Below are 14,598 nucleotides of genomic sequence, written 5' to 3'. Positions count from 1 at the left end.
TGTATTCTTTATTGAAGAATATAACTTATTTACGGATCTTGTTCCCCTTTATTGTATTTTTTTTTTTATTATTAAATTAAAAATGGAGAATTAAATATTAAAAATATTTAATCATTAATTATGGTTAAATATACTTAATTATTTAATAATTAATAATAATTAATAATAATTAAATATATTAAATAGTTTTAAAAAATTAACTCTAAATTTCATTTAAATTCGTCAACATAAAAATATTCAATTTTTCAATTATGTATAGAAAAGACTTGTTTTCCTTGTTTCAACAAGTGATAACTAAAAATATTAGTGTAAAAAGTTATCTTTATTTTATTTTTTCCTCAAAATTCTAGTCATATAAAATTAGTAAATAATTTCCTTAATTCTCAGAATGTTTTCGCCTACTATATTTTTAGGCATCATTATGTCTAATATCTAAAATATAATAATAACAACAGGTGCGTATCCAGGGGGGTTAACCCCCCCCCCGAAATCTTACATTTTTTTGACCCCCTCCACTTTTTCCAACCGCAAAAAATAAAATTTACTCTTACAAAACGCTCTCCGAAATTTTTTTCTGGCTACGCTTCTGAATAATAATAATAATAATAATAATAATAATAATAATAATAGATTAAACAATTTTTGTTAACATTAGTTAACAATTAAATTTCTCAAATTTCATTTAATTTCTTTAAATATTTATAAAGAAAATTCAGGAAATATTATGCTGCTAGATAAGTGATTTATTATTTGAAACATTAATTTAACTATACTTTTATTATATAAAATCCTGATTTAAAAATATATGATTTATTATTGACATTACTCAATTATATAAATTGTTCAACAATAAATTACAAAAATAGTCAATTAAAAAAAGGTCTCACAAATTAAATTTTTTCTTAAAAATTGATTATTCATAAACTTTGTTATTCAAAATATAAAATTTTACAATGTAACAATTTAATGAGTTCGTCAAATAAAAAAAAAAAATTATTAATTTCAATTGAAAAATATTTTTCACTTGATAAAGTATTAAATTCTCTCTTTTTGGATGAAATTTACGAGTTTTAATGAAAATATATATATCGTATCATATAATCAAGTATACACACAGGTGAATTTATTGAAATAAAATTAAAAACTAATTTGTGAAATATAATCGGACAATAAACTAAGAATATTTCCATATTTATCTTAAATAAACAATTCACAAGTGTTTTTTTTCTCATTCTACGTAGTTATATTATTATTTTTTTTTGCAAAATTCAAATTTTTTTTTTCCTGAAAAATATTCATTCCTTAGTTTCTATATATTTAAAAACTTTTAGTCAAGAAATTTTTATTTGCCTGGGTAAAATTGATTAAGATAGTATGTGCTAATAAATTCATTGTATGTACAAATATATATTAAGTAATACCATTAGATGCTTATATAGATCTTTTAATGACTATTAAAAATGATTAAATAGTCATTAGAAACGTGCACGATTAACAATGAGAGAGAGAGAGGAAAAAGCCAGTGTCGCAAGCAAAATGAAGACATATTTCATTATCTGGTCTTTCCACAGAAACAAATTCCCAGTGTCAATTGTAATATATTTTAAAATGCGAGATAAACATAATTCTTGATAACGTTTCTGTTGGCAGTGACCTGCGGGGAATTATGAGAATTCACTTGAATTAATTTAAAAAAAAAAAATTTACGTCATAAAATAAATTTTCTTCTTTTATAAGTAAATCGGTAAACCACCAACGGAAGGAAAATTATTTGTTCCGGGAAAAAAATGACTCACTCCGAGGTATATTAACAAACAAGTAGAATAGAGAAATAAATTGTTTTCGTAAATGAAAAAAAAAAAAAAAATTTCTCAATGTTTAAATAAAAATTATTTTCTTTTTAATATTTTTTTTTTAGAAGATAGAAGAGAAATTTTAAGAAAAACGATAATAGTAGTTTTTAAAATACTATTCAAATTCATAACCTCAAAATGAATATGGAGAAGAGAATCGATAAATATTTTTTTTTCAAATCATCTTCGAATCGAAAATTAATTATATACGAATCAAACAAAGAAAATAAAATAAAAAAAAATTGTATTTAACAATTTTAGTTTAATATCAAACAAGTTTAAATATTATTTACAAAATAATTAGGCAATAAAAAGAAAGAAACGTCAATTTAATCATGACACCGTTTTCGAAATGGTTAAAAGTCCTTGTCACGATGACGTTTGAATCACATCTCTGTCGCAACAGCTGTTTCTGAATTTACAAACAAAGGTTTTCAACAAAACTGATTTTAACAACATAAAATGATCAAATTTTATAATACCATGTAAGTGAAATTCGGAAACTTGGTAGAGAACGAAAGAATGAGAGAGGGAGAGACATATATATATAGAGAGAGAGAGATTAGGGCTTGTCAGTGACGAGATGTAATTACGTAATCCTACTGTCAAACCATACGGAGACAATGTTCGGCTCAGCTGTCACATTGAAATTACCGAAAAATATAAAAATTAAATGAAAAATAAAAGAATATTTTATTTTAAAATAAGTTTTTTAAAATTTGCCGAATAAATGTGGCAGCTGTTTCATGAATGTACGCCGTGACCTATGATTTTCACGTCATATTATCATTGATATAAAAATGTTGAAAGAAGTTGTCGACATTTTTAACTATTTCTGATTTGTTAAATATGCAAATATCAGGGCCAAGTAGAACTGAAAGTCGAACTATGAAATATATGTCTATCCTACTTGCACGCTTTCTCCCTCTCACTTGCTTCGTCTCATACCAAATCTATCTGTCTCTCTCTCTCGCTCTCGCGTTTCCCTTACCGACGGACACACATACATATACACACACATTTGCTAATTATCATCATCACCAAAGAATATTGTGTTATGAACAAAAAAATGTCAAATTTACTTACCCGATTGCGCAAAAAATCTTCGATGGCACGCTGCGCTGAATCGGTGAGTTTGACGAAGATAAGGGACTTGTTTTCATGAAAATTGGCGTGCGAAGACAAACCATACTGGACACCTGCCACCAGCGCCGCCATTTCCGACCAGCTGACGTCGACTAACCCTAGTTTTGCAGCCCCTCAAAAAAGTGAGTTGCACACCAAAAAAAAATGATCTTGAAACAACACTGGCACTCACGACCCTCGTCCCCAAAAATTGGTAGACCCGCACGTAAACTTTTTCGTTAATCGTTACATATTAACGCACCGACACGATTCATTTAAGATTTTTCTCTCGATTGAAGAGAGCAGCGCCCGACGTTTCTCCGTAATGAACTACACAACTACACTTTCGAACGGCCACCTGGTGGGCGGGGTTTCACAATTCTCTTTAACCAATCGCTATGATTTTACATATTCTCATCTATCGACAATGTCGCCATCTTGTGAGTTTAACGATAATCTTCATTTCGTTGATAAGGCAGTTATTTTCTTTTTTAAACAATTATTATTATCTACATTTGTCTTTTTCTTTTAAATAATAAATTAGTCATTAAATAATTTAAAACATTTTAATTTCTTAAAATAGTTATCTATTTAAAATAAACAATACTTAATATTTTGTATCGATGGTTTTAAATATACCGCGTTTTTTAATTTTTCTTAATTTTTGTCCTGTTTTACCATATATAGAGAACGAAGATTCGAAATACAGGAAGTGAAGCCATTTTGGCAATTTCATAACATATCGACGACATAAATCAGCTGTTGTGCAAAGTTATTTTGGAGATGAGTTTTCATTAAAGATTTTTGTTTTGTTCTATCTGAAGAAAATAGTTTGAAAAATAATACAATGGTTCAGGCATCTAACGTGTATTTCAGTTTGGTTATTTGCAAGGCATTTTTTCTGGCATATTTAGGGACTCATGATTTATACACTTGGAGGAAACATGACTCTCTTGCTCCTTTGGAGATTCGACCATTAAAAGATAAATCAAAAGTAAGTTTTTTTATGCAAAAAATAGTTATTTAACATTGTTTTTATTTCAAAATATAAGGTGGAAATTGAAATATAGTTTTTTTGACAAATTTTTGTTTTTTTTTTCCTAAAATTGAGGTTATAATCGTTGAAATATGAATTTAATATATTAAAAAAAATATATTTTTAAGATATTAATATTTTGTTTACTGTATAAAAATAATTGTAATTTTTAATGTTTTTTATAGTCTTCTTTTTATTAGTACTTTTTTGTACGAAAGGGCCATTTTGATTTCTTGCCAAGGCCCGTTTATGTATATAAATAATTAAATAAAATGAATATTTATTTGTATTACAGGATCGTTGGCCGAACAAAACCACTGCAGTTGATATTTATTAATTTATTTTTATGTAAAGTTGTTGTAAATAATTTGAATTCTTACCTGAATTCACTCAAGATTATTTTCATTATTTAAAATTTTAAACATTAAAGTTTGTTTGTAGTCATTAAAAGTTTCCTTTTATAATGGAAATTATAATACCTATGAATAAATACTGTAATTAAAAAACCGTTTTTTATATATTTCTTAATATTGTTGTTCAACAATGGAAAAATATTATTTAAATGGTTATGAGACGAAACTGCACCATTCAGGACTCCAAAGTGTCTTCTACTGAATTCGACTGGATTTTTTCGTTTTTCTCAAAAAAGGGTTAAAAATTACAAAAAATAATCAAAACCTTAACGTTAAAACGGTTCAACCCCTTGACATAACCTCAAATTAAAAATTGGTTTTATCACTAAATAAAACTATAATTAAAATTAACTTTATTAAATTTTGAAAAATTCAGTTGTACAATTTTGAAAAAACAAATTTATTTTAAAATTTCTTGTCAAATATTAACATTTTGTTTTTTGTTTAAAGTTAATGTGCCTGAAGTTTCGAACGTTCAAATGAACGAAATAATTTTTTGTTGTCAACTATCAAAAATTGCAATTGTTTATACTCGAAAATTATTAAAATTAAATAAGTTAAACTTGCACTTACAATTGGATTCCTTTGGAACATTAAAGAAAACACACATAAGATCATTTTAGCGTTTAAATAATTTAATTTTAGATTGGCGTACGAAATTTATTCAATTATTATTTAATAATTTTTTTTAGTTGCAAAATTATAAAAAATTGTTCTAAATGAAATTTATTCCTCTCATTTCCCTTGATATTTAAAAAAAAGGTAAAACTTAATCCGATTAATAGAACGGAAGATATAGCATTTTTAAATTTTTTATTATTATTGCAAATCTCGTAAACGAACAAATATTTTAATCCGAAATTTACGTTAAAGATTAGTCGAACTGTATGTAACAAAATTCCAAAGTTTCATTGGAATCTTTGTTTATTTTTATTGTATGTATTTTTACATTTTCATCACATGAGAAGGTATTATTTTTATTAAAATTTCCATTTATTGGTAATTTTATTTTTTAAAACTTTCAAATTGAATTTCATTTAAGTATCATAATTTATTCAGCTTTCTATTTATGTTGCTGTTGGTAATGAATAGACAATTACATTAGGCGCGATATTTAATTTTTTGTTACGATTTCTATTTACTTCACAAATTAGCTAATTAATTTTTTTTTGACAAAATTGTTATTTTACAGAATTTCTAATTAAATTCTAATTTAACCGAATATCAATTGAAATAAAATTTTCATTAAACAGAATTTTAAGTGATTCGAATTTTTAAATGGAAAAATTTTTAATTTACCGAATCTTCCAAAAAATACGAGATTAACTACGACTATCGTATAGCTTCGCAGGAATTGATTACCATGCTCTCCGTAACGGCTGGTGCAATTGCTCTCATTCGAATTACAGCCTGGTTGTTAAAATTCAACAGAAACACATGGCAAACATTTAAAATCAGTCAAAATATAATGGGAATGTCGATCGTCAACGAACCAGAAAAATTGGCAGAAAGAATCGTCTTTGGTGTTTTAATGTTGAGTTGCATTGCCTATACAAGCTACCTTTACTCTGTGATTCTAGACCTTAGTCTAAAATCTGAACCGGAAATAGCACTAAACGTAATTTTTTTGCATCTAGCAGTTTTTAAGATTATATTATTAATTTAACAGCATATAATGTGATTATTACGTCAACATTATGTCTCTTGTTACTGCAATCTGACATCATCAATTATCAGTAAAAGTGCCTTAAAATCGGAAACGATTATAAAATTTATGGAGTTAATTGAGTAAATTTTTTAATTAATTAAAAAATTTCCTATAAAATCAGTTTCTATCTGATGAATAATATTATACCTAATAATTAATTCAACAAAATATCACAATTTTCTCACATAACAATTGTTTCTCATCATATTTGAAACATGTCCACAAAATGTCACATCAATCTTTTCAATATTTAAAATTTTTAATAGTAAAGTTCCTGAAAAAATAAATATTGTAGACCTAATAATTACATGCTGTTAAATTTAAAATTCACAATGTATAAGGTGGGGTATATAATAAAAACAAATTTCATATAGTTTTTCGACAATTTATAAATTGCTCATAAGAACGTATCATTTATAACTTTTTTTTTTTGGTTTAAATGAATAATTACGAGAACGACTGTAAAACATTATTAGTTTCAATCACACCGTACCCAGCCGATATGCGGTATATTTTTTTCCGGGAGAATAAATATAGAGGAGATTTTTTTTAGTGCGGATAAATGTCTGAAGAATAATTATAACGACGAGTGGCAAAATGTTTTCTTTTTTTTTTTGTTTGCGTGTGCTACATATGTATACCTATATCGGATCAAAAGCTGGACCAAAGAAGATCACGCGCATTTATTTACAAACGTTTATAATAATAATAATAAAATCTGACTTGGAAGAACGGGTGGTGTGCTTTTGAATTGAAATTACATAATTGTTTCTTTATTCTTCCTTGTTTCAAAATGCTTTTTCCTTTTTTTCGCCTATTTTCTTATCATTCAAGATCTTAATATATATATATTTATATTTTTTTTTTAATAGTGCACTTGATAAGACGGTTGGATTTGAATAAAACAAGGAATCATAGACGGTGTTACGAACTCGAAGATTCTTACTCCTTTTTTTTTTTAAAAAAAAAGAAAGAATAAAAAATATATATAATTAGAAAATAATGAAATTGTATCGTTATAAGAAAGTTGAGATTTCGAGTATCGTTATAAACCGCTTCTCTGTACAAATATTCTTTTTCATTAATATGTATAATATGTGCAATTGTATGTGCAAATTATGCGATTATACGAATTGGTTTTTTTTGTGATATTTTACACTTTCAGATGTTATATCAGTGTTGCTTAGAAATAAAAGAAGATTAGTATTTGAAAAAAATTGATTTTTTAAAGAAATTTTGAAATGAGTGAGATGAGGTCTCGTATTTTGTGATTATAATATATATATATATATTTATATCTTTATCCGAGTCTTCTTCTCAATCTCTATTTGAACCCCGCAAGGTCTCTCTAGCTAACAACTACTGAAAGCTACTATAACAAACGATCAATTATTTTTCCAAAGAGAGGAACAAAGAGAAGTTTTGCAAACAGTAGTGGGGGGAAGATTTATTAATTATCAACTACAGTCGAGAGATCTTGAGGGGTTTTTTTTCGCTAGTTGTACAATATTGCTGCTCACAAAAATTGTCCAATTATTTGCTAATACATTTTTTCCAAGCAACTTTATTCACTAGTTCACTCATAGATCGGATAAAAAAAATAATATTAAGATTAATAATAAAAATAATATTATTTTTAATATTAAAAATAATAATATTCTATCTAGCTAGACTTATTGTAGTCGAGTAATAATTTAATCTCTTTTTCTCTTCTCAATATAAGATGTAATGATATGGAACACGGCACAGTATAATGATTAACGGCAATATACTCTTTTTATACTCGTACAACTTTTTTTTTTCTCTCTCTCTCACTCTTACAATTCTATTCTTACAATTCTTAATACTTTACAACTTTTTTTAAAGTCTTTTCTCTTTCTCTTTTCTGTCTTTGTAATCATAAGCGTAGCTGCGGGCTGAAAATGAGGTTTTAATAAAAAAAAAATTCAATTTTCCACCCTACGGCTACGTTTATGACATCAATTCTTCAATTCTGCTAATTATTAACTAATTTAATATAGATAGGGTATGAATATTTATGAAACGTTTCGTTAAATATAAAGAACAATAATTTTAATTTAAAAATGAGAATTTTTTTTTTTGTAAATTTTTCAAAATAGAAAAAAATAAAAAAGTCAATAAATATTCATACCGTCACTGTATAATATATATTATATTCCTCCCGAGAACTTTCTTTTTCATTTCGTATGTGATTCAAAATCGATTTCTTTTATTACTGTCTTTATTTTATTTTTTTTATTATGCAATTATATTCATATCTTTCCTTCGCTCACTCACACTCGTTTTTATTTTTTAAACACATTTTTTTTTTGCTGTTTTCTAAATTCTAGTCTCGATTATCTATGTGTACGAATGACGTAGCAAAATTGTCCTTTTTTTCTAGGCTTTGCTGCTATAGTTATTTATAATATAATATATGAATATTTTATGTCAATATATTACTTTTCGAAATTTTATGGATTTAAGTTTTATGCATTTCGTAATACGTGAACACTAGGGTGTAAAAAAATTTTTTTTTTTTCACCTACATATTTTTTTTTCATTTAAAGTGGAAAAAAAATTGTATCACGGAAAAAAAGTTTCACTAGAATAGCGAAAGATTTAACTGAAACAACAGAAAACTTTTGCTATTCTAGTGAAATATTTCGCTGTTCCAGGCAAATTTTTTTTTTTTTGCATTGATTGTGATTTTGAAGACAGATTGCAAAAAATCCAAAATAGTAAATTCATCAGAGTTTAAATATTAAAAAAAAATTTCGAAATTTATAATTTTTTTTTTCACAAAATAATTGAAAATGGATGTAAGAAAAAAAATTATTCTTTTTTTAGGACACCCTAAATGTACACATAATGAAATGAAATTTGAATTAGAATTAATTGATGAAATTAATGTTTCTATTTTTAAATATTCACACCCCGTCATAACTATACAGAATTAGCTCGAATATGCTCATTTTTTAATTGTGCAAATAAAACGAAAGAAAAGTAAATTTTTTCACGCGAATTTGATTTCTATAATTTTTGCATCTAGTATTGACAAAAAAAATACCCAATTCGAAAATTAAAAACTACAATTTTAAGATAATTTTTTTACATTTTTTTTTATAGATTATTCTTTTGTAAAATATTTGAATGTAATTTAAAAATATAAAAATCATTTTTTTACAATAGAGATACAATAAAAATTTATCGTTTTTGTTCAAGTTTTTAAGATAATTTTTACATACATATAATATATATTAATAATAATAATAATCTTCAAAATATTTGTCATAGATATGTGTTTATTGATTAAAGACAAAAAGAATGTCTATATTTATATAAAATATTTTTAAATTTATAGATGAAAGTTTAAAAAAACTGTACATATATGAATTTAAAAATTTTAAATCTGAATTTTCTATTTTTTTTATTTACTATAAAAAAAAAATGGAGTATTTAAAATTTTATAGTAATTTAATTATTTTTCATTTGGCAATAAATTTTCGGAGAGAGAGCATTCTAGAGCGAGTGAACGAACGAAAGGAACTTGTTTATTAATGATAAAATTTTTTTTTTTTTTTTCAAAAGTAATAGATAAATGTTAATGTACATTTGTGAATGTGCGTGTTTGGTATGGGATACAATTACACTGCGGATAGTCTATTATAAGATTTCAAAAGTGTGTATAATGACATGATTTCATTTTGAAAAAATTATTTCTTTTTTTCATAACAAGTAGTATAACACTCACCATGAGCGACAAAAATCAAGGTACGCATTTTAATTATACCTAATAAACACTCAGTCACATGTTTACTTACGAAAAACACAAGCATTCTCTTGTTTTTTTTTATTTTTCATATATTAGGTACAGTACATACGCGCCATATGATTTTCAAGCATAGTATTGTCAACAATTGTGTATATTTTTATGGGTAATATTCTTTTTTTTTTTTTTGACCCACTATTTTCGCATAATTTATTCTTCATTTTTGGTTTTATTGTTCTATAGTGAATTTTAGAAGAAAAATTTCAAAGATATTCGATAATTAATTGAATTTAATTCAAAATTGTATTTTTTCAATTACATAATTATTTTTCGTGTTTTTATTTTCATCATAATTATTATTCTTACTTTACTACATATCGACATAATTTTCAATAAGTTATTTTAAAAATTTTCACTTTATCAATAAATTTTTACCACGATTTTTATTTAATTATTATTTGATTTTTAATTTTTTGTTTCTTCTTTAAACTTAATATATTTTTTGGAGTTGAGACAACAAAATTTTTTATTCCTATTTTTAGTATTGTTAAATTTTTTTTCAAATTTACCGCGTAAATGATCTACTTTACCTACAGTTCATAGATTGAAGACTTCAAGAAAAATTCCGGATATAAGTTGGTTATTTAAAATGTTTGTCAAGTAATAATTCTGCTAAAGTTCATATAAATAGCAAATGAATTCACATATAAAAATTCTGTTAAAAAATTTCTTTACTAAAAAAATCTGTTAAAAGGAAATTTTGTTCAAGATAAAAATTCGGTATAAGATAGATTCGAATTTATATTCGAGGCAAAAGAAAATGAAATACAAATTATTCCTGCCTTTACATTTTGAGAAAACTATATTGGAAAACGAAATATAAATTTTGAAATTAGGAAATTAAGAAAAAAAACTATTGAAAATTATCGAATATTTATGAAAATTTTCCTTTTAAAATTCTCTTAGATTATTTGCAATTATTGCCACAAGTTATTTTATTCGCTTATCGCGTCATGGGTGATATACGTATAGAATATAGGATTCAAAATGTTTTTTTTTTTTTTTTGGTTTTCCTATAAGAGAAAAATACTCCTTCTACTGGGATGGAAATGTTTTTAGTGTGTCAATGTACAGAGTGTATACAGTGTTTTTTTTTTGTTTGTTTGTTTGTTTTTTTAGAATGCTGATGTGTATACATATAAAGAATGTTAACGTGTATATTTTTTTAAGGGGTAATTATCACAGAATACACGAGATATTTTGTTTTTATATAGCTTACAAGATAAGAATCCAAGCTGAGAGTAAGAAGAAAATTTAAATCGATAATTTGTCAACGTACAACTGCGATAGTGAAAATATTTTAAAACCGATTTAATTTATAAATTAGAACATTTTTTTTATCACATTTGAACGTTGAGGAACAAATCGACTTTAAATGCAGCCTTTTTCATATATCTCTACATCCATATTTTAATAGGCAGCGGAGAAGTTAACAAAGAAATAAAAATAATAAATATATATTTATGATGACGAAATTGAGGTATCTGAGAAAAATTTTATTCGACGAATTTTTTCTTGGGGGAGGGGGGGATATTTAGAAGAAATATTTACAAAAAAAAAATTATTCTAGTATTATTTTAGTAAAAATCGTTGATAAAAAAAAAATGAGAAAAGTAATTTGTAACGTTTACTATAGCTCGCATTAGTTCTGTAAATCTGCATAATGATATACTCCGCGCTGGACTCGTAGCTATACGTTATATAACGATAAATGCTAGACACAATTTTTTCTTGTTGTATGCTACGAAGTAGAAATTGGATCGAGTCAAGAATCTTCTTTTTTTTCATCTCACAGTTAAGAGACTATTTAAGATTTTGGATTATTGTTGATGAAACGATGAAATTCAATCAAAGTAAACGTGCATTTGTGTTTCTCGGAATTTGTGTGTTTTTATGTGATTGTCTTTATCTCGTACGCACATCGTTAGTTTATATAAAATCGAATTTATTATTTTTAATCAACGCATTATAATTTAGTGTCCAAGTAAAGGAAAATTCATTTCATATTAACATATTTTTAGAATTAATGATATTAAAAATTAAATAATTAATAATAATTAAAATTTGTTACACAAATTATAAATAGGTAAAATTGAGAAGGCAAAAATTCATAAATTCTAGAAATTAGTTCGAAACATTTTTTAATTAAAAAATAAATTCTTGTAACGATTGAATTAAATTTTCACGACATTTGTACGAGATGAAGAAATATCAAACAAAAAAAATTTATTCTCATTCATCGCGGCAGACAGACTTTTTTTCGACTTGATACTTCTTTCTTTTTTCTTTTTTTTCTTTCTTTTTACGATAAGAACATTCTTTACATTGTTAATATGTCTATATTTATATAACTAGCGGCGCATCATGAGTGTCGCCAAGATGCGCCTATTTGGTCGTACGCAATGCTACCTTAATTTATATTAGAAAAAATTCTTCGTCAACAACGCATCGATCATTATATATATCTACATTAGAACTCATTCTTTCTTAAATACAAGGAAGTGGTCGTAGAGATGAGCAAAAAAACGTATTCTACACTCAGCGTCAACTTCCTTATTTTATTACATCATTCTTAAAAGACGCATACTTAAATTGTTGTAAGTGTGTGCCTTGTTATGAGTCGTCTCGAAGACTCATTATTATTATTATTATTATTATTATTATTTTATTATTATTATTACTTAAAATTAACTACTTAATATAATTTTTCGAGTTTCTCGCCACTAGTGTTCGCAAAAGTGGCAAAATGTCTCTCGATTTTTTTTTTTTTTTTAATTATTTTATCAACGCACTTAAATCTTTTATATTTATCGATCTTAGATTCACTTTTACCTTAAAAATATTGCGTACTGGCAGCAGTATTTTCTTCACCTTCAAGTGTGTATGTATTAAACACTCGTTTCTTTATGCGCCTCGACGAAGAATAATCCAAAGCTCCTCTATTTTACATTGTGTCTTGGCTAAATTCTTGTTGTTTTTTTTTGGATGTATTCAGTGATTCACGCTTTTTCTTCAAGCTCTCGTAGAAAAAGTGGGAAGAACTATATAGTCAATGGACAAGATCCAATTTATAGAAAATAATTGTCGAAGAAAAAACATCATGGAGAAGTTCCGAGTTTTGTTGACATGTTTTCCTGATACTCGAAGTGTGGATCTTATCAGTCTTCTTTTTGGCAAGGCTTTGTGCATTTTGAAAGGACCCCTCTCTCCACCACTCAACAGTCTTAAGGGTCCAGTAGTCATTTCTCTTGAAAGGGACTTGGACACACACAATGTCACTCTTCCCTTTATTATCTCCTTCAGGCTCTTTCGAAGCCTAATGGATTCAGTTGTACTTGTTGTACTGTTGTTAATTTACTTGGCACCCGTTGATTTAATGCTTCAAGTTGGATTTGGAAGTGGATTCTCCTGTCTGATATCGCTTTTTAATTTGACAAATTCCTTGGCAACATCGTCATTATTTCTTTGCGAAAGAATTCGCAATATTGTCCAACCCGTCTCGTCCATTTGAATTCTTCTACCCAATGACAACCAACAAGCACACGAGCCTTGCTCCATGATGTCCTTCAATTGCATTACTGCTACTCCCACTAGTCTGTCATCACGAGCGAAGCAATAATCTTTCACGCAAATGTGCAACTCGAGATAGTCAAGAAGTGTTTGATCGCTTCCAATAATGCTGTAAAATTAAAGATTTTTTTTTTATTATTGTCATCTGCAATTTATACACGGTGAGAAAAATCTAGCTTTTATAGCATGAAAATGATTCCTACTAATTAAAGCATGAATGATGAATGAAATTGTCTTGTATAATGATAAAAAATTTCCATAAACGCAACTTGAATTGTAAAATAGGATTTCTGAATTATAGTTTAACAAAATTTGTCAAAGTTTGCGATTCATTACACAGGCCAAAAAAATTAGCAAACCTTTTTGATGCGGCAAATATCAGACCTGTTTCTGATAGGTTTTTTCATGCCAAACACGAATCCGTAAACAAAAATTTCCTATCAGCTCTAGTTTTTGAGAAAAACGTGTTTAAAATGTTCAAAAATCGCATTTACGGCTAAGTTTGAGTACCTCTAACACTGAAACAAAAGGTTGTAGAACCTTCCACTTGGGCTTAATTTGAAGCTTAATGTTTTTAACTATTATTCCCAAAAATGACCTATCTTGCACCATAACCTCAAAGTCATTTGTTATCCATTTTTGATTCCCAAATATTAATTTTGTAAAAGTTTGAGCGCGTACATTTATTCCTTGAGGTTAAGGTGCAGCAATGTAATTTTTATCAACTACAGTCAAGGGATAAATTGAATTGAAGCTCAACAAGAAGGTTCACTCACCTTCGGTTTTATTGACTAGAGTTATTCAAATATTACAAAATAAGTTCTGCACCCAGTAAAAAAAAAGAATTGGGAGTAAGCGATTAGAATTGGTGGTAACTTAAGCTGAATTCGGTTTGGCGAAAAAACCCAATTGGAACGTTACGGTGAATTATTTTTTTCTTACCGTGAATTCTTTTTTCTTAAACATTTGAATTGACGTTTGTTTATTCGAGTTTGCATTATAAATGAATAAAATAAATGCTTCGAAGTCTAAAAAAGCCGATTTGGAATAAGAAATATTAA

General features: G+C 26.5%; 1 protein-coding gene across 6 annotated transcripts in view; it reads right to left on the bottom strand.

The window, feature by feature from the left end:
• Positions 1-6,506: 6,506 nt before the first annotated feature.
• Positions 6,507-14,598, bottom strand: part of LOC127277714 (uncharacterized) — a 217,568-nt gene continuing 209,476 nt past the window's right edge. For all 6 annotated transcript variants that reach the window (XM_051299022.1, XM_051299024.1, XM_051299021.1 and 3 more), the window contains one exon: positions 6,507-13,646. In XM_051299022.1, coding sequence (XP_051154979.1) covers positions 13,349-13,646 — 298 coding nt within the window. In that variant the 3' untranslated portion in view covers positions 6,507-13,348. The remainder of the gene's footprint in view (positions 13,647-14,598) is intronic.

This window comes from Leptopilina boulardi, unplaced genomic scaffold (assembly GCF_019393585.1).
Source record: "Leptopilina boulardi isolate dan_hultmark-lab unplaced genomic scaffold, ZJU_Lbou_2.1 LbouV2_177, whole genome shotgun sequence".
NCBI classification, from domain to species: Eukaryota; Metazoa; Arthropoda; class Insecta; order Hymenoptera; family Figitidae; genus Leptopilina; species Leptopilina boulardi.
This window is presented reverse-complemented; position numbering and strand designations above follow the sequence as displayed.